General features: G+C 39.8%; 1 protein-coding gene across 2 annotated transcripts in view; it reads left to right on the top strand.

The window, feature by feature from the left end:
- The window catches only part of LOC135207379 (protein RRP5 homolog), a 150,189-nt gene that overhangs the window by 31,436 nt on the left and 94,957 nt on the right, over positions 1 to 23,796 (top strand). For both annotated transcript variants that reach the window (XM_064239118.1, XM_064239111.1), the window contains exon 5: positions 15,341 to 15,467. In XM_064239118.1, the coding sequence (XP_064095188.1) occupies positions 15,341 to 15,467 (127 nt within the window). The remainder of the gene's footprint in view (positions 1 to 15,340; positions 15,468 to 23,796) is intronic.

The following is a 23,796-nucleotide window of genomic DNA, read 5'->3' as shown; positions in this document are numbered from 1 at the left end:
AGTTAAATTTGACCGAATGTCGAAATTTTCATACAATCAACTTACCTGTCAGATATATACATAGCTAAGACTCCGTCGTCCCGACAGAAATTCAAATTTCGCGGCACACGCTGCAGGTAGGTCAGGTGATCTACCGTCCTGTCCCTGGGTGGCAGGATTAGGAACCATTCCTGTTTTCTATCATATTTTTTTCTGTCGCTTGGAATGTAAACAACGTTTGCAGTTTCCTCCTGACTTGATTTTTGGATTTCATCGCCATCGATCTTCTGGGCTATCTTTTGCAGGGAAAGTACTGGATCGTTGGTTCGGCATACGCATATTAATTTGTTTTGATAACTTTGGCTTCGAAAATTTCGAAGAATTGTTTACGTGTAAACTAACCGAACTTTTCGGTAGACAATCACATTAGTTTGCAAGAAGGAAAATTTTAATATTTATTCATAATAACGTGTAGTAAAATGTTAGAATTGATTGAGCTAAACTTCCTTCTTGACGATGTAAGGAAAGAATAGTTACGCTTCCTTTAGAAGTTTATATAGCTCTCGTACTAACGAGCAGTTAGAGCATTAAACATTACTAGTAGTGTGGTATCCTCATCTCCTTCTTACTTCACAGAATCTTCAATTCATATTGCAATTTGAAGACAAAGGAAGGTAGCTCTAAATACGAGCTATTGAAAGGTAAGAAGTGATTTTACTGTTAGTGCAGTGGAGGGTGCGTTCTGTTCGGCTCTGTTTCGCTCCCAGGCCTAGACCTCTTCCAAGCTCACATACCCAGAGGAGAAGGAAAAGTCGAAAGCCTTACGGAGGTTATGGAGAATCCCCACCGATCAGGCGTCCCCCATCGGCAGGATCTGTAGATCGTCCCAGACTGCCAAGTTCGCCATTGGAAAGGCGTCCTAATTAGTAGAGGGTGCGTTCGATCGGCTCTGTCTCGCTCTCAGGCTGAGACCTCTTCCAAAACTCACAAGCCCAGAGGAGAAGGAAAGTCGAAAGCCTTACGGAGGTTATGGAGAATCCCCACCGATCGGGCGTTCCCTCGGCGGGATCTGTAATACGTCCCAGACTGCCAGGGATAGCCATTGCAAAGGCAGCCTTTAAAAAGTGCGTCTGTTCTTTCGTTTCTTCATCTTACATCCGAAAAGACGAAGAATGTACATGTTAGAAGTTCGGACGATCTGGCTCGTTCTCTGAATAAGAGAACACTGACTCACTGAGCGAGAGGCTGAGAGCCAGCCAGCAAGCTAGCGCGAGCCACGTTCCAACAGCCAGCAGCGAGCCGCGTTCCAACAGACTAGCGCGAGCCGCGTTCCATCAGGACTAAGCGCGAGCCTCGTTCATACAGATAAACGCGAGCCGCGTTCCAGCAACTGAGTGAGAGCCGCGTTCCAGAACTTTTTCTTGGCGCAAGGCGCCTTCAAAGAGAAAACAGGCGGCTTAACTAAGGAGCCTTATAGTAGAATGGCAATCAGAAGGATGCTTCCATTGAACGTTTTCTGGCAAGAGGCTCGTATAACAAGACTAGAGGCGCTCGGATCTATTAGGGGCACGGGACCTTCCACGCAAGCGGAACGTTCCAGGAGCGAGTCTCCTTTCTAGCGTGCGGAACATTCCAGGCGCGCGGAACTATCCAGACGCTAGGCGCTAGGAGCAAGGATCCAGACGCCAGGCGTCAGAAGATTTCAAAAATCTTCATTAGAGAGAGAGGTCAGTCGCGAGACTCCTCTTTGAATTTTTAACTTGAACAACTTTCCCCTGGCAAATGTGCAAGATGTCGCACAGGCGGCCGTTGCTTTTGTCAGAAGGATTCTGATACTAAGAGAAGCACCCTTTTCATTATTCAGAAGACTCCTTTGTTAGGCAGTTCCTCTCAATGCGACTCTCTCCTTCATCCATGCTCTTCCCTCGTTTTGATGAGGAGGCAAGAGCTTTGGGAGTTTTTTTTCTTAATAAGATCTCATCGATGTTTGGGTATGATGGCGGATAGAAAATATCTACTTCCTTCCGTAAACCCTAGTGATGAACAGGAATTCTGTCTCGCTCCCGCGATTTAATGAAGAAATCACGAAGATTTAAAGAGTTCCTTGATTAACTTCGTTCCTTAAGGATATATATATATATATATATATATATATATATATATATATATTATATATATATATATATATATATATACTCTTTCTATCGTTCTATTACCGAAAAGAACGAAGATAGTAGAAGGTAGTAGAGTTTCTGCTGTATGAGAATACGATACGGTCAATTCATAAAACACATACCGTAGTACTTCTTTTCTGTGCAACTCAATTACAAGTATCCTTCTACGTCTTTCCTAGGAAGGACTACGCTTAAAGGGATTGTTAAGACTACACCTACTTAGCTTCTAGATTTATCGAAGTCTTGTTTCGCTTAAATATGCTTTAATAAGAACTTCCTGAAGTTCGATAATAATTTTATTAAATTCCTTTATTAATTGGAGTAGCTGGCAACTCTGGAAGAGTAAGCGGGGACTGCTTTCGCTGAGAGCCTGAGACCAACGCAGTACGCCTATGCACCAGTTACTGTCAGTACCATGTAGGTGTCAGTCATGAGCGGTCGGGCGAATCTCTCTCTCTCCTGCGGGAGGGAATAACTTTCCGTATCTCTCCCCTACAATCGCGGTCTTAACCTCGGATTGAGGGGATAATTAAGCTAACATAAATAAATATTGTATGCCTTTTGCTAAGAAGCTTTCAATAAGAGAGATAGTACAACCTTTCAATGCGGTTTACCGTAGGTAACATTATTAAAGGATTCTATCGCAGCAGAACATTATATTATGTAATGCTCTCAGGCTTACGAAAGCATAGCTATTAGAGTACCTGCTCAGAAGAAGATGGATGAGTCGGATGGGAACATTCTCTTTGGGACAAAACTTGTTTCCCTGAATGGACTATACTACGTATATAAAGTTTTTTCCTACTAAGAACGGAATTAACATGTGAAAGGATGTCGGGTACCATAAAGGCACAGCTGTTCTGGCACATAACATAAAAAGAATTAGAAGAAACGCGCCAGTCTGGCGCGTTGCGCCAGAAGTACCAACCTGGCGCAATGCTCCAGAAAGCGCCAGCCTTGGCGCAAAATTTGCGCCAGAAGCGCCAGCTGGCGCAGTGACCAAGAGCACCATCCAAGATTTTCTCGTTTTAGCGAGTTAATTTTAACCTAGGAGTCCAGTAGACTCTCGGACACCAAGCTCGGTAACGGCAAGATTCGTTCCTGATTTCGTTACCCATTTAATCACTTAGGCCATTTCCACGACACTCTCATATCGCATAGAGCATCGAGAATCTCTTTTTTTCGCTCCTATTCGCGTTAACAAAGAGATCCTTCTCGATCGACGATAATAACTGTTAACATGTTTAACATTTATGGGAAGAGTGTGAGAAGACGAACAGGCTTCCTATAGACTGCTTCCTTTTCCTACTTCTCCCCCGATTGAAGATGACGTGGGAAAAGCTTCAAGGAAGATTATCTTGCCAGTACAAGAGCAACTGGCCTCTTTGGTGGGAGTGTTAGCGCCTCGTAGGAAGGACGTTGCGCTTCCAATCAAGAAGTCTCGTCCTCTCTCCCCTGCGAAGCGAGAGGCGTCATGCAGACGTGAGGCTTCCAAACATATCGCAGGAGGCTTCGGTTTCGAGAGCGAGATCGGGAGAATCTTACGGAAGACACGTAACGCCAGAGAGACGTGAGACGTCGTCAAGACATGAATAGTCATTTAAAGCTGCTTTTAGACGCGAGGCTCCAACCAAAATTTTGGCGCCAGTTAGGACGCCTTTTGAGAGCGAAGCGTCTTCCAGCGCGCGAGGCGTATCCAGACGTCAGCAGCCACACAAACGGGAGGCGTCAGCCAGGACGCTTGGCTGACTAGAGCGTCATCCAAGCGGGAAGCGTCATCCATTTATGGAGAGAAGCCTGGGCTGTTGGCGCCTTCCAGGACTATTAAAGCGGGAAGAGGAAGGAATATCATTCCCTTAGCCCCTCTCCTTTTAGGAGTTTGTCTCCTCCAGAGGAAAGACGTACTGAATTAGCAACGGAGACTCATCTAGACCCCGAGTTAGAAGTAAACTCGGAGGAGGAGTTTCAAGGAAGAGAAGGACTGTCGAACTATAATGTTTTGACAGCCTTTGCTTCTAGAGGAGTATGGAGACGACTTGACTCCTGCCTCTCCTCCCTTCTCCGCGCGCTCATTTTCTCGAGTGCAAAGACGAAGAAATCTTCGTTTTTTCTTAGAATGAAGCCCGCCATTTGAAGAAGGTGTTAGTTAGAACGGTCTTCTGCATGCCTCCAGCGAGAACTTAGACTAGCTGGTAAAAGAGGCATTTGATATCAGACGGGAGAGAATAGGGGTATTTCTCTTCCGTCTACGTCAGAAGCGGACTTTTCGACCTTAGTTGACGCTTCACGTAGACAAGGTTTGAACTCTGCCCGTATAACTTGGGGCATTTCAGAACTGGACCATCTCCTCAAGGGACTCTTTCATGTATTGGAAGTTTTCAACTTCTTAGATTGGTCCCTTGGGGTGATGTCCAAGAAAGCCCATGATTCTGAAGGACTCGAACCAGAAGTCCTTCTGTGTATTTTGTCTTGTATAGACAAAGCGGATCAGATGGCTCGGTTGAGATCTCCTCTTTGTTTGGAGCAGGTCTTCTTAAAAAGAGGACAGTATATAGTGTCTTTTTAACCAAAGCGGTCTCCCACGCTCAGAGGGCAGCGCTTCTGTACTGTACTCGCCTTTGTGTCTGAACTTTTTTTCGTTCCCTTCTCAGTAGTGAAGGACATTTCTCTCGTTCATTAACTGAGAAGGCGACTCAAGACCTTCTGACACAGTCAGTAAGGAAGAAGAAACCTGCAGACAGCCCCAAGAACACTGTCATTGTCTGATGAGGAGAAAGACCGGGCCTACAACCTGACACAGATGCGCTAGATGCGAACATATAGGACAGATAAGAGTGTCCGATGTGGACATTGCCAGACATCCTCGAGACTCTACCAAGCTCGAAGCTCCGGCAAGTGGGGAGGAGCCACCCAGGCGCGAGGCGCCAGGCAGGCGCGAGGTACCAGCCAGCGGCGAAGCTCCAGGCAGGCGCAAGGCGCCAGCCAGGCGCGAAGCTCCAGGCAGGCACAAAGCGCCAACCTGGCGCGAAACGCCAGCCAGGCGCGAGGCGCCAGGCAGGCACAAAGCGCCAACCTGGCGCGAGACGCCAGCCAGGCGCGAGGTGCCAGCCAGGCACAAAGCGCCAACCTGGCGCGAGACGCCAGCCAGGCGCGAGGTGCCAGCCAGCCGCGAGGTGCCAGCCAGCCGCGAGGTGCCAGCCAGCCGCGAAGCTCCAGGCAGGCGCAAGGCGCCACTCCAACCAGGAGCTAGACGCCAGCCAGGCGCAAGGCGCCAGGCAGGCGCGAGGCGCCAGGCAGACACAAAGCGGGCCAAGCCAGGCGCGAGGCGCCAGCCAGGCGCGAGGCAGCCAGCCAGGCGCAAGCCATGGCTAGGCGCGAATCTCCATCTAAGACCGCCCCGAGAGCGTTCTCCAGATGCGAGGCGCCAGTCAAGCGAAAGGTACCAGACAAGCGCTAGGCGCCAACCAAGAGCGAAGCACCAGCCAGGCGCGAGGTTCCTGCCAACCAGGCTTCAGGCTTTCAGTCGGGTGAGATCCATTTCAAGAAAGCCCTGGTCTTCTTTGAAACATGGAGATCTCCTAAGCACTTCATTAGTGACTTGATTCCTTCAAACAGCTGAGAATTAAAAGCGCAGGAAGTGCGCGCTTTTGCAAATTCTTGTTCTTTACATAACAATATGTCATATAAGACATATTAGCTGTGTTGTACGGTAGAGGCAACTCTGTGTTGACTTCTCATTACACAAAGGATGTCAAGTTAACCTACGAGAGATCCTTCTCTTTTGGTTTATACGTTTCTGCGGATACGTTACTGGGATAAGGAGCCGACACTGATCCTTAACTTTGAGTTAAAGTTTTTTAACTTAGTGAAATTATTGGGGTTTTTGAAAGGAGTGTGGGGATAACTCTTTCCAATTTGAGCGCGAACCCTCGTGTTAGGATCAGGTGATCGGGATCGGTGTTGCGCTCCTTCATAAGGTGTATTGTCATATAAGTGGATCAGCACCCATTGACAAAGTCCTTTCAGGCTCTGCCGAGTAAGTGGATAAGACCCCTTCGGCAGACCCACAAGAACTCTTGGCCATAGATCACATATCTCGCTAAAGTTTCTTGAGGTGATGCAGACTACTGGGCAAACACCCACGAAGTCTACCACCTATCAGGTAGGAACCAAGGTTTTATTTATACCTACAACATAGTTGTTTACCTGTCTATTCCATATAGTAGCTGTCTCTTACCCTCCACCGAAGGGTGCCAATCAGCTATGTATATAGCTGACATAAAGTTGATTGTATGAAAAATGATATTGTTATGATACAATAAAGTTTCATACATACTTACCTGGCAGATATATACGATTAGGGACCACCCAGCCTCCCCGCAAGGAGACAGGTGGAAGAGAAAAAATATGATAGAAAACAAAGGAATGGTTCCTAATCCTGCCACCCAGGGCAGGACGGTAGATCACCTGACCTACCTGCAGCGTGTGCCGCGAAATTTGAATTTCTGTCGGGGACGACGGAGTCTTAGCTATGTATATATCTGCCAGGTAAGTATGTATGAAACTTTATTGTATCATAACAATATCATTTTTATATATATATTTTTTTATATGCACATATTTCGGAGATGGAAAAAGCTTAACAACTTCACCTTTATTTTTTATTGTATTCTTCATGAATTTGCACACATTTTGATATATGAAACTCTATAAAACGGCTAATATGAAAAAGGAGCAAATATTAGGATAATGCGATGTGACGTATTCGGAGGACTTGCAGCCGCGAATCGGCGCGCAGAGTGAAGGTAAATATATATTTTAAAAATTCACTGTAAATCACAATATTGTTCTAGAGACTTCAAATTTGTTTCAAAATGAAGAAAAATGACGGAATATTACTAGGCCGTAAGAGTTTTAGCTTACAATTGCGTTTTTCAACTATTTCGGTAGAGTCAATTTGACCGAAGACGGGGATTTTTTTTCATATTTATCGTGATTTATATGCAAATATTTCGAAAAAAGAGAAAAGCTACAACCTTCAATCATTTTTAGTTGTATTCTAAATGAAATTGCGCACATTTTCACATATAAACTTTATGTAACAGCTAATTTTTAAATGGTGCAAACATTTCGACAATCGCACAAAAAAAATTCTGATTTTTTCGGAAGAGTTACCACGCGGACGTAAGGAAATTTTTTTTTTTTTTTTTTTCATAAATTCACCATAAATCGAAATATTGTGCTAGAGACTTCCAAGTCGTTGCAAAATGAAGGTAAATGATTGAATATTACTAGAATATAAGAGTTTTAGCTTACAATTGCGTTTTTCGACCATTTCGGTAGAGTCAAAGTGACCTGAAAGTTGAAATTTTTGCACTTAACGTTATTTATATGAAAATATTTGGAAACTGATAAAAGCTACAACCATGGGTGGGTCTTTTTTTTTTGTTGTATTTTGCATGAAATTGCGCACATTTCCTATATAAAACTTTATGTAACAGCAAATTTAAAAGGGTGCAAACATTAGGACAATCGCACGAAAAAATTTATCGGAAGAGTTATCGCACGAACGTAAGGAAAAAGTTTTTTCATAAATTCACCATAAATCGAAATATTGTGCTAGAGACGTCCAATTTGTTGCAAAATGAAGGCAAATGATTGAATATTACTATAATATAAGAATTTTAGCTTACAATTGCGTTTCTCGACCATTTCGGTATAGTCAAAGTTGACCGAAGGTTGAAATTTTGGCACTTATCATCGTTATTTATATGAAAATATTTCAAAACTGATAAAAGCTACAATCATGAGTATTTTTTTGTTGTATTTTACATGAAATTGCGCACATTTTCATAAATAATACTTCATGTAAAGGATAATTTAAAATGGTGCAAAAATCATGTCAAAGTGACGAAATAATTTTTGAGATGTGTCACTGATACTTTTAGTGCGATAAGAAAGAAATTCGCGTTGCGCGCCTGAGTAGCGATTTGTTGAAACAAACAAAACAACGCCTTGCCATCCGTGAACTCCCAGCATCCCCAAAGGCGCGTGATTCAAAAGTTTTTGGCTGGTAGGCCTATAAGTATTTTTCCGCGAATTTTAAAAAAAACTTTTTTGAGCCGACGTATGATACGTCCAATCGGCATACGGGAGACATTTTGACTCGACGTTTAATACGTCCAATCGGCGTAAGAGGGTTAAATTATCCGTTACATAAAGTTTTATATATGGAAATGTGCACATTTTCATGCACAATACAACTAAAAACAACCCATGGTTGTAGCTTTTATCAGTTTTGAAATATTTTCATATAAATAACGATGAGTGCAAAAATTTCAACCTTAGATCAACTTTGACTCTACCGAAATGGTCAAAAAACGCAATTGTAAGCTAAAACTCTTATATTCTAGTAATATTCAATCATTTACCTTCATTTTGCAACAAATTGGAAGTCTCTAGCACAATATTTAGATTTGTGGTGAATTTATGAAAAATATAACGTTTTCTTTTAAGTTTTTTCGTGCGATGGTCGAAATGTTTGCACCATTTAAAATTAGCCGTTACATAAAGTTTTATATGTGAAAATGTGCGCAATTTCATGTAGAATACAACAAAAAATGATTGAAGGTTGTAGCTTTTCTCTTTTTTCGAAATATTTGCATATAAATCACGATAAATAGAAAAAAACCACGTTCGGTCAACATTGACTCTACCGAAATAGTTGAAAAACGCAATTGTAAGTTAAAACTCTTACAATCTAGTAATATACAGTCATTTATCTTAATTTTGAAACAAATTCAAAGTGTCTAGCACAATATTTAGATTTATGGTGAATTTAAAAAAAAAAAAACTTTCTTTCCCTCCGCTCGTCGATTCGCGGCCGCAAATCTCCGAAATGCGTACGTCGCATTCTCCTAATATTTGCTCCTTTTCATATTAGGCGTTTTATAGAGTTTCATATATGGAAATGTGCGCAAATTCATGAAGAATACAAAAAAAAAAAATTTGAAGGTTGCAGCTTTTCTCATTTTTGCAAGATTTGCATATAAAAATATATATATATAAAAATTTTGACATTCGGTCAACTTTAACTCGTCCGAAATGGTCGAAAACTGCAATTCTAAGCTAATACTCTTACAGTATCATAATATTCAATCATTTGTCTTCATTTTGAAACAAATTGGAAGTCTCTAGAACAATATTTAGATTTATGGTGAATTTTTTAAAGAAACATTTTTTTACGTCTGCCTGTTACGAATTCATGCATCATTTTGTGATAATATTTTTTCTGTGATGCTTTGATCATTTTACAATGTGTTATATATCAAAATGATCGTAATTTAGTGTACAATAAAAAAAAAAGTAACTCGTTAGCTTTAACCGTTTTTTGCACAGCGTGATTTGAATACAATTATGTATGAATTTTTTTTTTTTTGCTACCATATATCGCATTATTTATATATGATAATGATATTTTTTTATTTCTGATGGTTGCATACTAAACTTCAGACAATGACAAAAAAATGAGCCAAAAATGAACTCTTAATCGTGAAAACTAAGCTCGCTGTAATTTTTTGAAAAAATTATTTTTTCCGCTTCCGCGCTCACTTCACACCCTGCTCGGCATACGGGAGACGTTTTGGTTTTTAGGGCTTAGGTGTAAGAGGGTTAATATAGGACAACATGGTTTCGTACCTGGAAAAAGTACACAAACCCAACTGTTAGTCCACCATGAGAACATATACAAAAATATGAAAAGTGAAAATGAAACAGATGTGGTTTATCTAGACTTTGCAAAAGCTTTTGACAAGGTAGACCATAATATATTAGCAAAGAAATTTAGAAAACATAATATAGTGGATAAAGTAGGAAGATGGTTAAAAGAATTTTTACACAACAGAAAACAGATAGTTATTGCAAACGATGAGAAATCCGATGAAGCTAAGGTAATATCCGGTGTTCCACAAGGTACGGTGTTAGCTGCATTTCTGTTTGTTATTATGATTGCAGACATAGACAGTAATGTTAAGGACTCGGTAGTGAATAGTTTCGCCGATGACACAAGAATAAGTAGAGAAATTACTTGTGATGAAGATAGGAACGCGCTACAAAGAGACTTTAACAAAGTATATGATTGGGCAGAGGTAAATAGGATGGTATTTAACTCTGATAAATTTGAATCAATAAATTATGGAGACAGAGAAGGAAAGCTGTATGCATATAGGGGACCTAATAATGAGACAATCACAAATAAGGAAGCAGTTAAAGACCTTGGTGTGATGATGAATAGGAACATGTTATGCAATGATCAAATAGCAATTCTGTTGGCAAATGTAAAGCAAAAATGGGAATGTTATTACGGCACTTCAAAACAAGAAAAGCTGAACACATGATTATGCTTTATAAAACATATGTTCGTAGTCCACTTGAATATTGCAATACGATATGGTACCCACACTATCAAAAGGATATTGCACAAATAGAGAGTGTACAAAGGTCCTTTACAGCTAGAATAGAAGAAGTTAAGGACCTTGACTACTGGGAAAGACTACAATCCTTAAAATTATATAGTCTAGAAAGGAGAAGAGAACGCTACATGATAATTCAGGCATGGAAACAGATAGAAGGAATAGCCGAAAACATCATGGAGCTAAAAATATCAGAAAGAGCAAGGAGAGGTAGATTAATAGTGCCCAAAACTATACCAGGAAAAATAAGGAAAGCACACAGGACATTAATCCACTACTCACCAGCGTCGATAATGCAGCGTCTATTCAATGCGATGCCAGCTCATCTGAGGAATATATTAGGAGTGAGCGGAGATGTGTTTAAAAATAAGCTCGACAAATATCTAAACTGCATCCCAGACCATCCAAGATTGGAAGATGCAAAATATACCGGAAGATGTACTAGCAACTCTCTGGTAGACATTAGAGGTGCCTCACACTGAGGGACCTGGGGCAACCCGAACAAGATGTAAGGTCTGTAAGGTAAGGTCTGGGGTGAGAGAAGGGCCTTAGCAATGGCTTGGACCCACCTGTGAAGAGCAAACCTGGTTCTTCATCAGGAGCTAAGGTTGATGTCACTGTCCCCTGGGGTAGGATATCTGGATGGGCATCAGGCAGTCTCTTGGTGAAGACTGGGCTTTCGGGAAACTGCCAGTCTAGGGGTAGGGCTATAACCTACCAGACAGCAAACCTCTGGGTGAACCTGATACTCAAGAGGTGCGTTGCTTTCCTCTCAAGTAACCAGGTCTCTTGGCCCAGAGTTGTTACGGCCCTACGGAACGGACCGTTGCTGGGTTCTGCCTCTCTCTTCTCTAGAGAACAGATAGATGCTGTAGTGGACAGGGGTTGGGATGACGACAAGGACCAGCTTATTCACCAGGCAGTGGCAAAGGCATCAATGCCTTCGCACTCCACTGTGGCTAGACCTGCGAGTCTAGCTAGCACCTCCTCAACCCCAAAGAAGTCCTTGTCTAAGGGAGCTTGAGGAGCAACCCAGCCTTCTTCTTCCTCTTTGAAAGGAGCAACGTCACACCCCTTTCAGCCAACTTTGCCTTCAGGAAAAAGTTAAGTATATCTTAGTTTTACCAGACCACTGAGCTGATTAACAGCTCTCCTAGGGATGGCCAAAAGGATTAGATATTTTTACGCGATTAGTAACCAGTTGGTTACCTAGCAACGGGACCTACAGCATATTGGGGGATCCGAACTACTTTGTATCAAGAAATGAATTTCTATCACCAGAAATAAATTCCTCTGGTTCCATGTTGGCCGAGCCGAGAATCGAACTTTGTACCACCGGATTGGTAGCCGAGCGCGAAATGCACTTGGCCAACGTGGAACTGCCTTCAGGAAAGGTGGGTAAGGGTAAGAAGAAGGGGAAACGCTAGGGTCGGCATTCCCCTCCAGCTGCTGCCACTGGTGGGGGGTTGCCTATTGAGCCATTGAGGAACTTGGTAGCGGTATGGAGCAGAGACCTGGGTAGCAGATGTCCTTCAGGACGGATATCTACTTCTCTTCGAGTCTCCACCACCCCTCACCAAGCACCCAGTCCTTCTTCCTTCCTACGTAGTGGGATCCACAAAACACCAAGCACTAATAGAAGAAGTGCAGAAGATGCTGAGCAAGGGCACGGTAGAAGTCGTGTCAGATTGGTCCCCAGGGTTCTACAGCTGAGTCTTTCTCGTAGAGAAGACTTCGAGGGGATGGAGACTGGTCATAGACCTTTCTCCCCTGAACCAGTTTGTTCGTCAAACTCGGTTCACGATAAAGATAACACGTTCAGTATTGGCCTCTATCAGGGAGAACGACTTCATGCTTGCAATGGACCTATAGGATGCCTATTTCCAGATACCCATCGATCAGTTGTCCCGCAAGTACCTCTACTCCATCCTCATGGAGACGGTCTACTGTTGAAGGCACTATGCTTCAGACTCTTGACCACTCCCCAAGTGCTCACAAGTGTTCAACCTGGTCTCTGCATGGGCACATTCACATGGGTTACGTCTTTTGAGATACCTTGACGATTGGTTGGTCCTGCACTCACAGTTACTCCAGGATAGGAGCCCAAGCAGAGGATGTTGTACTGGGCATGCTGATAGACAGTGGTGTCATATGTCAACAAGCAAGGGGGACTCACCTTGCTCGAGCTTCACCAGTTGGCAGTGCAGGTGCTCGAGTGGGCAGCAGCGCACCCAGTAGAGCTGTGGGCCATGTACATTCCAGGCAAGAGAAATGTAGTGGCAGACAAGCTCAGCCGCCAGAACCAGGTGATAGGAACCAAGTGATCCCTTCACCAAGACATGGAGGAAAGGCTTTTCAGCTTATGGGGGGCATCCAGTCATAGACTTGTTCACCACCCGGTTCAACAGGAAGCTGGAGACCTGCTCCGTTGTCCCAAACCCATGGACCTCTGCAGATGACATGTTCCAACACCTGTGAGACAACCTAGAAGTGTAAGCCTTTCGCCTGTTTTGCCTGATTCGAGCTATGATCAGCAGGATGCAGATCACTCAGAATCTTAAATGATTCTGGTGGTGCCTCTTGACCTTTTAGCTCCTCTCTCCGAGACACCAACAGAGATTCCCCCATGGCACAACCTGCTGTGTCAACCATATGTCAAACGGTACCACCAGGCAGTAGAGTCCCTGTGTCTTAACAGCTGGAGGTTATCCACAATCTCTTGCGAGCAAGAGGCTTTTCTCGTTGAGCAGTAACAGGGATGGTAGGGTACCTCAGACAGTCCTCTACAGCAGTATACCAGGGAAAGTGTGCCATCTTCTGTTGTTGGTGTCATAGACAGGGTATCTCTCCGGTTGGACCCACTCTTCAGCAGCTCACAGACTTTCTCATCTACCTTCGCCTAGAGAAGCTCCTCTCCATCTCACCTGTTAAAGGCTACAGGGCTGCACTGGGCCTAGTCTTGAAGCTGAATGGTGTCAATATCTCATCTTCCTTTGACATATCGTTACTCATGAGGAGCTTGAGAGGTCTTATTTGACATATCGTTACTCATGAGGAGCTTGAGAGGTCTTATTTGACATATCGTTACTCATGAGGAGCTTGAGAGGTCTTATCCACCCAGGGATCTCAGGCCTCCTGTCTGGGATGTGACTCTTGTACTGCAGAGCCTGATTCATGCCCTGTACAAGCCACTTCGACCCTGTACAAGCCACTTCAAGAATCCTCAGGCAGGGATATGACACTCAAAACTGTCTTCCTGGTGGCCCTGGCGTCGGCGAAGAGAGTGGGTGAACTACTTGGTCTTTCTTTTGATGTTAAACACTCAAAGACATGGGGATCAATTACGCTTGAATTCGTCCCAGAGTTTGTAGTGAAGACTCTGAATCCATTGGTCCCTGACGCTAGATTTGATCAACCTATCCACCCCGTCCCTGAGTGTCTTCATTGATGGTGATCTAGACGAAAAGCTACTTTGTCCCGTTAGAGCACTATGGTGCTACCTGAAGAGGACTCTTCATCTCCGGCCTGAGCGTTGACAACTCTTCTTTAGGACTGGTGGTTCCAAGAAAGAGGTGTCCAAGAACACAGTATCTTCTGGCTGCGTGAGACGATCAGGAAGGTGGCAACAACACCGGCGCACTTCATCCAAGGGCTTACAAGGTCAGGTATACCCCTGTCCCTCGCATTCCATAAGAACCTTTTCGATTCAACAGGTCCTTGGACAAATTTTGCTTGGGACTAGTGGTGGCTGCTCAACAAGTTGTGTAGCTTACCCAGCCCCTCTTAACTGGACAGAGTAGCATTTCGCCTCGTACGGTATGAATGAGTGTGACTGTGGAGTGACTGGCTCGCCTTTCATCTCCATCCTACTGTTTCACTCCAGGTAGAGAGTAATGCTAACTGTCACATGCTGGACCGAGCACAGATGCTGGTTAGAAACTCCTTAAAGTAACCTATCTATTTCTTTTAATTAGTTAATAGAAGCAAATATCCGCCCTTTCCCTTTACAAGGCAGGAAAGGTGGTCTTGCTATATAACAAACCCATAACTTGTACTTGCCTTATAGTCTCCAACATATGGTTCTTTGCTTTCCCATAAGGGGGACACTTATCTCTCCCTTATGAGAAAAACCCAGAAGACTGACTTGATCTTGCAGTACCCTAACTCCGATCAGATGCCAGTGGCTGGATTCCCTTCCTTACCCTTACGACCAGGAAGGAAATCTCAGTTCTCAGATGCCACCCAGCAATCATTAAGTTTTCCTATTGTAAAGGAAGATTCCACCCAGCAATCAGTGAGTCTTCCTATTGTAAAGGAAGATTCCACCCAGCAATCAGTGAGTCTTCCTATTGTAAAGGAGGATTCCACCCAGCAATCAGTGAGTCTTCCTATTGTAAAGGACTGATAGTTTGTATAAGAGACAACATCTGACTTAAGTAAGTCAAAAGTTTGCATCGTTATATGAAAAATCATATAATTTAGAATTATTTACATTTTTCATAAGTATGTATGTATCATGAACCTTCTTATAACCATTCTCACATTTTTCCCTATCTATGAAGGAAACAGTAATTGTGGTACTGACAGGAAGTGATTGGTACCTCATCACTCACCTGCCATCATTTTCCTGTGATTTAAAGGCCTTTTTCATACCATGGCAGGGATGCAGTCTAAAATGAAAATGTTAGTAATTTGTAATATTTATTATATCTCTAGGTAACAGAATCAGATAATGTTGTTGGAGATCAAGACGAAGTCTTTTCCCTAGAATCTCTCTTCAAGAAAGGGCAGTATGTGGTTACGAAAGTAGAGTCTGTTGAGAAAGCTGAGCACATGCATAAAGGTTAGTATTTTAACTGACTGTTTTGCACTTTTTTGTTATTTGACTTTAAATTTCATGAAGCACTAAGGGACTTCACAATACCACTTGTTATTTGCTTTCTATTGGAGAACCTTCCAGTTTTTATTTTGTGTTGATTTATTTATTAAAACAAAGTTGTTCCAGGATTTTACCTATTGTTGTATGCATGTGTGGATATTTTCAGACAATCCATACTTCAACAAAGAATATTAGTTGCTATTGTTTGGTGGCTCACCAGTTGTTTTTTTTTTTACACTTCCATTGTTTCAAGATAGGAAATAATGGGGAAATTTATCCGTAGAAACTAGATATGAAAAAATTTGGTTAGAAGAGTTGAGGATATCTGTTCTGACTTTATTCTAGTGTTCAAGAGCTTTCATAAAAAGTGGAAGGTTTTATGTCAACAAATAAACAAGCTAGGGCCATGATATAAAATGTTTAAAGTTATCCACCTTTCCTGTTTCTTAACCTAAATTTCCATGTAAAAAAAAGTCATGAACAATCATTTTCCCATATCATTCCTCTTCATTTTTTTACGTACTGTAAACTTTTAATTAAGTATTAAAAGATAATCAAATACATATACAGTTTTGTATACTACAGGCAGCCTGCTGTTAATGGTGCAATTGCTTAGTGGTGAATCGGTTTTACAGCTGTCGTCAAAAGTATTCATGAAAAAATAAGGCATTTTAAGGTATTTTTACGGCACAATTTTTGGTTAACAGTGCCGCTAGCGCCGTTGTCTAACGAGTTCATTCATTTGCAGAAATGCCGTTCAGACCATAAAGGTTATGCAAATCATATTAACAAATATTATGGAGTTATTACATAGGTATTAGGGTAAAATATATGCCTCTGACGCTGTTCTACGCTGAAAATATCGAGTTACATAAGTGCAAATTTAGCTATGGATGTGTCGATTTATAAATGATCCTGCTTTTATGTTTAAAATGTGTATGAAAATGTATTACGTATAGGGTATTTTTATTTCTGCGCAGAAATATGATACAAAGGCAGCTTTTGAAACTGCCCTTCACTTTATCAAATTCGATGTTTTTTTCATGTTTGTTCTTGTAAGCTGCCGCCTGCCGCTCTTCCGAAAATATAGTTAATAAAAGTGCAAATTTTTAGCAATCGATGTGTCGATTTTATAAATGTTCTTGGTTTTATGTTTAAAATGTGTATGAAAATGTATTATGTATAGGGTATTTTTATTTCTGCGCAGATATATGATACAAAGGCAGCTTTTGAAACTACCCTTCACGTTATCAAATTCGGTTTTTTTCATGTTCGTTCTTCTAAGCCGCCACCTGCCACTCTTGCGAAAATAGAGTTAAAAAGAGTGTAAATTTAGTGATCGATGTGTCGATTTCATAAATGTTCATGCTTTTATGCTTAAAATGTGTATGAAAATATATATAACGTATAGGGTATTTTTATTTTTGTACATAAATATAATACAAATTAAGGCAGCTTTGTAACTACCCTCACCGTTGTCAGAGGATGTTTTTTCATGTTCGTTCTTGTCCGCCACTGTTTCGAAATATGCATGGTGTTATTTTATTAATTGTGCATCTTATCCATAAATCCTTTAAAAAGTTATACATTACTTCACTGTATCCAATAATATTGTATGTATTCTCATATTATTGTATTATGAAATACTACGGCAAATCAAATCTAAGTCAGTATTCTCTGGAGTGGCCAATGTTTTGGTTTGAAATCAGCTGATGGCGAATACGAGTTTTTTTCGCCATATTTAACGCAATTCTGAGCAAATTTTCCTGTTTCTAGTTAGCATAATCGAATATCTAGATACAGGCAGTCCCCGGGTTACCAGGTTACGACAGGTTCGGCTTACGACGTTCCGAGGTTAAGGCACTTTTAAATTATATTTATCAGAAGTTATTTCCAGGGTTACAACACATGTTCCAGGGTTACGGCGCCTACAACTGTGATCTGGCTGAAGAAATATGACACCAAAAATGCAAAATAATCAATATTTGAAGGTCTTTTGGATGAAAAATGCAATAAGAATGCAGTTTACATAGCGTTTAATGCACCCAAAGCATTAAAAGTAAGGTTTTCTTAGGATTTTTTATGATGTTCTGGCTTATGACGATTTTTGGCTTATGATGCGTCTCAAGAACGGAACCCGTTGTAACCCGAGGACTGCCTGTACTTGACTTATATGAGACAAGGTTATTTTTCCTTATACAATGTGTTTTTAGGTGGAAATATGAATGAATAGGTCTCGTTGCGAACTAATTTTGTTTTTTCGTTAACAGATTACGTTGGCGGCATGTTTATTGCATAAAAAAATTACGTGATTCCGTTCGCAATTTTCGTTTATATTATCGTAATATGAACTTGACGTTATTTGTCTTATATCGGCGTGAAACCAACAGTAAAATGTGTTCTTTCAAGCAAAGTAGTTTTTATTAAAATGATTTTATCTCAATTTTATTTATGGTTGTGTTTGATGGCATACGTTTACTGGAGTTTTATCCTTGTTGCCGACGCACGATAATAGTCATTAGCAGCTTGAACAGTTTTCTCAGCTTCAGTTATAACTAAGTTTAAATTTAACAGTATATTTTCCGATTGATCTTTTATCTATATTGATCTTCAATCTATAGCATATAAAGTTATTACATTAAGATATCTCAGTTCTATTCTACATAACGTCATTTATAACAACTACAGGCGGTCCCCGGGTTACGACGGGTCCGGCTTACGACGTTCCGAGGTTACGACGCTTTTTCTTAAATATTCATTGAAAAATCCGCCCTGGGTTACGACGCCATTGTTCCGAGGTTACCGAACGCTGACGCTTCCGACGCTCCGAGTTTACGACGCTTTAAAAAACACATACTATGATAAGAATCCTTTATAGTTTAGCACAGTTTCTCTCTCTCTCTCTCTGTATTTTCTGATGAAAATAATCACTAATTAGTGTATTTTGATGTTTATTTTCATGACTAAATACATTTCATAAAATATAAAATTAATCAGACTGCGATCATGAAGCCAACAAATACATATGTATTTTTTAGAATTATTCTTCTGTTTTAATATTACATTACAATGTTTCATTATAGCTGTCAGTAACTCGGTATCTCCATAAAAATAATAATTTCTCTCTCTCTCTCTCTCTCTCCTCTCTCTCCTCGTCTCTCTCTCTCTCTCTCTCTCTCTCTCTCTCTCTCTCTACTACAAAGATGTATGTTTTTTTGTATGATAAATAAATGATTTACGAGTTTTTCCAAATCTTTAATATTTCAATTTTATACAGTTCAATAATATCAATTCATTAAAGAAAATACCATAGTGAATTTAGTAAGATTTTAGTTTATATTTAAAAAAATTATGGAAGAATGAAGGAAATCCCAGTCTTCTCTGTAACCTTTTCCTCAGATGCAGGTACTAAAACTGTCAGATATATCAAGTTCTGTGACAGCCCGAGGGGGAGAGGTGGGGGGAGTGCCCGAGAAGAGTTGGGGAAGAGTTGGGGGAAGAGCTGCAGTGTTGCAATGACGTGGTCCTGAAATCTCTCTCTCTCTCTCTCTCTCTCTCTCTCTCTCTCTCTCTCTCTCTCTCTCTCATTTACTGAGACTCGAGATTTTTTATGTACTTGTACTATTTGTTTTTACTTTCAAATAATAATAATAATAATAATAACTGTATTACAAAATTCATATGTGATAGTATTTTAAAGAAATACAATACGTACTAATCTATCCATGTCACTTTTAATTAAGGTTAACTCTCTCTCTCTCTCTCTCTCTCTCTCTCTCTCTCTCTCTCTCTCTCTCTCTCTCTCTCTCTCTCTCTCTCTCTCTCTTTTTGCCACACAAGATAATAATGTGTCATTGTGGTAACTCAATCCCTCTCTTTCGTTGGAAGCGTTATAAGTATTTTTTGAGAGAACAGAGAGAGATAAACACTCTCTCTCTCTCTCTCTCTTTTACCGAGATGAAAGAATTTTTATGGTACTAGTATGTAAAATGTTTATTGATAATTTCAGTTATTTAATAATAATAATAATAATAATAATAATAATAATAAAACTTTAATTACAAAATTCATAATGGTCGTATTTTAAAGAGATGAAAATGACCTTTCCATTTCACTTGTAAGGATAATTCCTCTTTCTTAATGAGATGAGAGAATTTTTATGGTAGATGCATGTGTTTATTATATTTTCAAATAATAATAATAATAATAATAATAATAATAATAATAGAAGTAGTAATAATACGATAACTAATTTCAAAAGAAAATTCTTCCCTTTGTCTTTTTCTGTATCAATTTCCCTAACTCAACTCGAGTGACACTCTGAGCTTAATGCCATACAATGGGCAACGAAATTTAATGGTTTTATGTAATTCTCTCTCTCTCTCTCTCTGACTGAATGAGATCATTTTCATGGACATGTATGTAATAAGTTTATCATTAATATTTTCCAATAATAATACTTATTAACTGTAAGTACAAAATTCATATCTGAGTATTTTAAATACAATAATCATTCCATTTCTTTCTTTTAAATACTGTGAGGACAACTCTCTCTCTCTCTCTCTCTCTCTCTCTCTCTCTCTCTCTCTCTCTCTCTCTCTCTCTCTCTCTCTCTCTCCACAAGATACTTGTCATACATTTGGTGTTTCTATTTCTTCCTTTTATCTCTCTCGCTCTCAGCAAAAGAATTGATAGACAGACAAGCATAATTGCACAGTCCTCTCTTTCTCTCTTCTCTGGAGAAATATATGTATTTATGGGAGGGGGAAAAAGTTGCCTATCAGACTCATTTAAATCTATTGAAACCGTAAGAGTATTTTTTTTTTTTTCTCTCTCTCTCTCTCTCTCTCTCTCTCTCTCTCTCTCTCTCTCTCTCTCTCTCTCTCTCTCTCTCTCTCTCTCTCTTGTATTTTAATGAAAATATACAGTAATTTGTGAATACACAGTGTTGCACATGAAAAAAGTAAATTAGTGATAATTTTAGAGATACGGCCCTAAGAAAAATTGCAAATTAGTAGTGAAATTTTCCCTGTGGACATGTTTTCAAGAACGTCGTTCCGGCTTACGACGATTTTCGGGTTACGACGCGTCTTAAGAACGGAACCCCCGTCGTAACCCGGGGACCGCCTGTACTGTAATAGTGTACTATAGTACGATGATTGAAATACAAGCCAAATGGATGTTATCCAATTTGGTTGTACTTTGAAAAAAAAAAGTTGTTTCTCGTTCGGTTGTTCATGGTTGTACTCGTTTACCCAACGAGTATAACGTTAAAACCATCCTTTCATCATTCTCTTTTGTTGTTTTTGAACTTATGTAACTAGAAGATAGAATAAAGTTAGGCTATTGTAATTTGGTCTCTCATGAAATCAGACTATCGTAAGAGAAATTATTGTAACTTGAACACTACAGCTACCTTTACACTATAAAACCTTATTATATCTTTACATACTCATGACACCCAAAGGATTAAAGCTAGGCTTTTATCACTTTACAGTATTTATAATAATATAATGTACTGTACAGTAAATTCTATAGTACTATACTGCATAAATATAATTTTACTTTGAACCATTGCGGCGGCCGTAGGCTTTAAAATCGCTTACCGTCGAAAATCACTTAGCGTCGGTAGCCAGGAACGGAGCCCCTGCCGCTAACCAAGGGCTGCCTGTACTGCCTTTTAAGTCAGTCTCATGGATGTGATTGGGTAGCTTTCCTCTCGTGTTCATTCATTTTTCTTGTTTTTTATTTATTTCAGTTACCCTGTGCGTATCATTCCCCTTTCATTATATAGTTTTCTTGTTTTGTGTTGCATTATTTTTTTTTAGCATTTTATTTTAATTGATTTTTACTTCTCCTTCATAGTAATAAATTACATTATATGTTTTATTCTAGTTATGGGTACATTTAGATAAAGTTAATAACAGGCAGTCCCCAGTTATCGGTGGGGGGAGGGGGGGGTTCTGTTCCAAAGGCCTGAGGATAAGCAAAAATTGCTGATACAAAACCGAAAATCGGCAATTTATACCACATTTGGTACGGGTAACTGGTTAATGGTTATTATTATTAGTAATAGGGTTTAGTTTTTCCAGACCTCTGAGTCTTAAATTGGTTAATGGTGCACCTGTTAGGTATGTATCGGGGCTGATAACCAGAAATTTGTGCATTATGGCACTGAAAATCGCCAATTTTGGCGCTAGACCAGCGCCATAAAACTGGATCACCCATAACCATCGACTGCCTGTATTGCCAAGTCTCTCTCTCTCTCTCTCTCTCTCTCTCTCTCTCTCTCTCTCTCTCTCTCTCTCTCTCTCTCTCTCTCTCTCTCTCTCTTGCAAAGTATCTTAACTAGTATTCGGTAACTTAAGGTATCTTACACTGCAGCTGAGTAGCCTAAACTGATTGTGGTAATGTCAGGACAATGTCCAATCCTGATAACATCTGGTTTTACAAAATATCATGTTAAATGCCATATACCCATGCCATTATTGCAAACCTCTTTTCTTGCTCTTCTTATAATGTTGCTTCTTTTTGACATTAACTAATACAGTAGTACCTCAGACTTCGAACTTAATCCATTCCAGAAGAATGTTCGAAGTACAATTTGTTCAAAATATGAAACAAATATCCCCATAAGAAATAAAGGGAATCAGGATAATTTGTTCCAGCCAATCCAAAAAGTCCCCCTTTTCACATTTTTTTCTATTATTAATGTGTTCAAAAGTTAAATTAAGAGTGTAAAGTAATAAAACAGTACATTATATGAAGTAAAATTTTCAAAATTTTATCTTCTGTGTACGATTTACGGACTGGTGAAAATGTCGCCTGGCCAGCTGGGGATGGAGGGAGGAGTGATGGGAACCCTTTGAGGAAACCGAATTGGTCGCAGTATGCAAAGGTTGATAACAAAATCAGTGTTATTCATTTATTAGTTACAAGGATAACCAAAGGAATAGATAGTGAGAGAGAGAGAGTAATCAGAGGTTATACTTGGATCTTAAGTCCTTGAAAGAGATTAGTTATGTCGCAATACATCAGCTTACTGTTGGCAAATAGCTGGCTTTAAAACTAACATGAGATTTTGCAAAAAAATAAGTAATAAGTCAAGAATGCAAGAAAATTAAAGACAGATAAAATAACTCTTGCAAGGAAGCCGTTTAAACAAACAATTGAAGGCATGCAAAAGCTGAGAGTGGCACCAGTTTGTTTATTACAGAGCTGAGTTACTTTTACAGTAGTAAAATATTGTAAAAACAATTGTCACTAGATAGGTATATTTTACCATAACAAAAATAAAGTGATTTGGGCAGATCGAGTGTAAGTGATAGAAAAGGGCAAATAATCATCCCAGCCCTCTCTCTCTATCATCTCACTCAGGGCACCGAACACTTGATTAGAGTAAGTTTTTTTTTTTTTTTTTTTCATTTTCTGTTAGATTTATTGTGAAATAGCATTTTATTTTTTATGTGAATAGTACTACTTTTACATACATATTATAGCAAAGATTTTATTGTCTTTTACTCTCCTCAACAATACCACGACACACAATAACTTAAAAATCATTCATTCATTATTCCTGAAAACTATAAACGCCCCCCTCCCTTTACCTCAAATTAGCTGTTATCACCGCAGTGATGAATGATTTTGTTAATCATTTATGCTAAATTTTATTATGGAAAGCTTTGTTCTTTCATTTACTATTTTGTCAATGTTGTTCAACTAGACTGTCTCACTTGGCGCACTGAACACAGGCTCAATTAAGACGTTTTTTTCTTTTATGTATTGGCAATTTTTGATTGCTTTTCAATATTTTATCATCTTAACGTTAAATTTTATTGGGACAAATTCCATTTTGTTTTATGTGAATTGTTATTGGTTTTACATACTGTAATATTTTAACTCTCTTCTCCTTCTCTCTTCAACTTATCAACGCTCCCTCGTTCAGTCTCAAGTCGGCTGGACGTGACGTCACCGCGATTACGTTCAATGTTATACATATATTTTTTGCTAAATTTTTATATAAAGCTAAATTTTATTTTAATACTTGATACTTAAGTTTATTTTGTCAAATAGTATGGTTATCATTAAACTATATATTGTAAATTAACAAATTTTTAGTACAGTTTAACTTGTAAGACCCAGTAGGCTGTCGAATGATATAGGTATGAACAAGAACAGTCAGTTCGAATTGCAAGCATTGTTTGACATAGGACAAAAATTTCTCGAAAATTTCATTTGAAAAACAGAAAGTTCGACATAAGAAACGTTCAACAAACGAGGTCATCATGAAATC

Source organism: Macrobrachium nipponense, chromosome 11 (assembly GCF_015104395.2).
Source record: "Macrobrachium nipponense isolate FS-2020 chromosome 11, ASM1510439v2, whole genome shotgun sequence".
Classification (NCBI taxonomy): domain Eukaryota; kingdom Metazoa; phylum Arthropoda; class Malacostraca; order Decapoda; family Palaemonidae; genus Macrobrachium; species Macrobrachium nipponense.
This window is presented reverse-complemented; position numbering and strand designations above follow the sequence as displayed.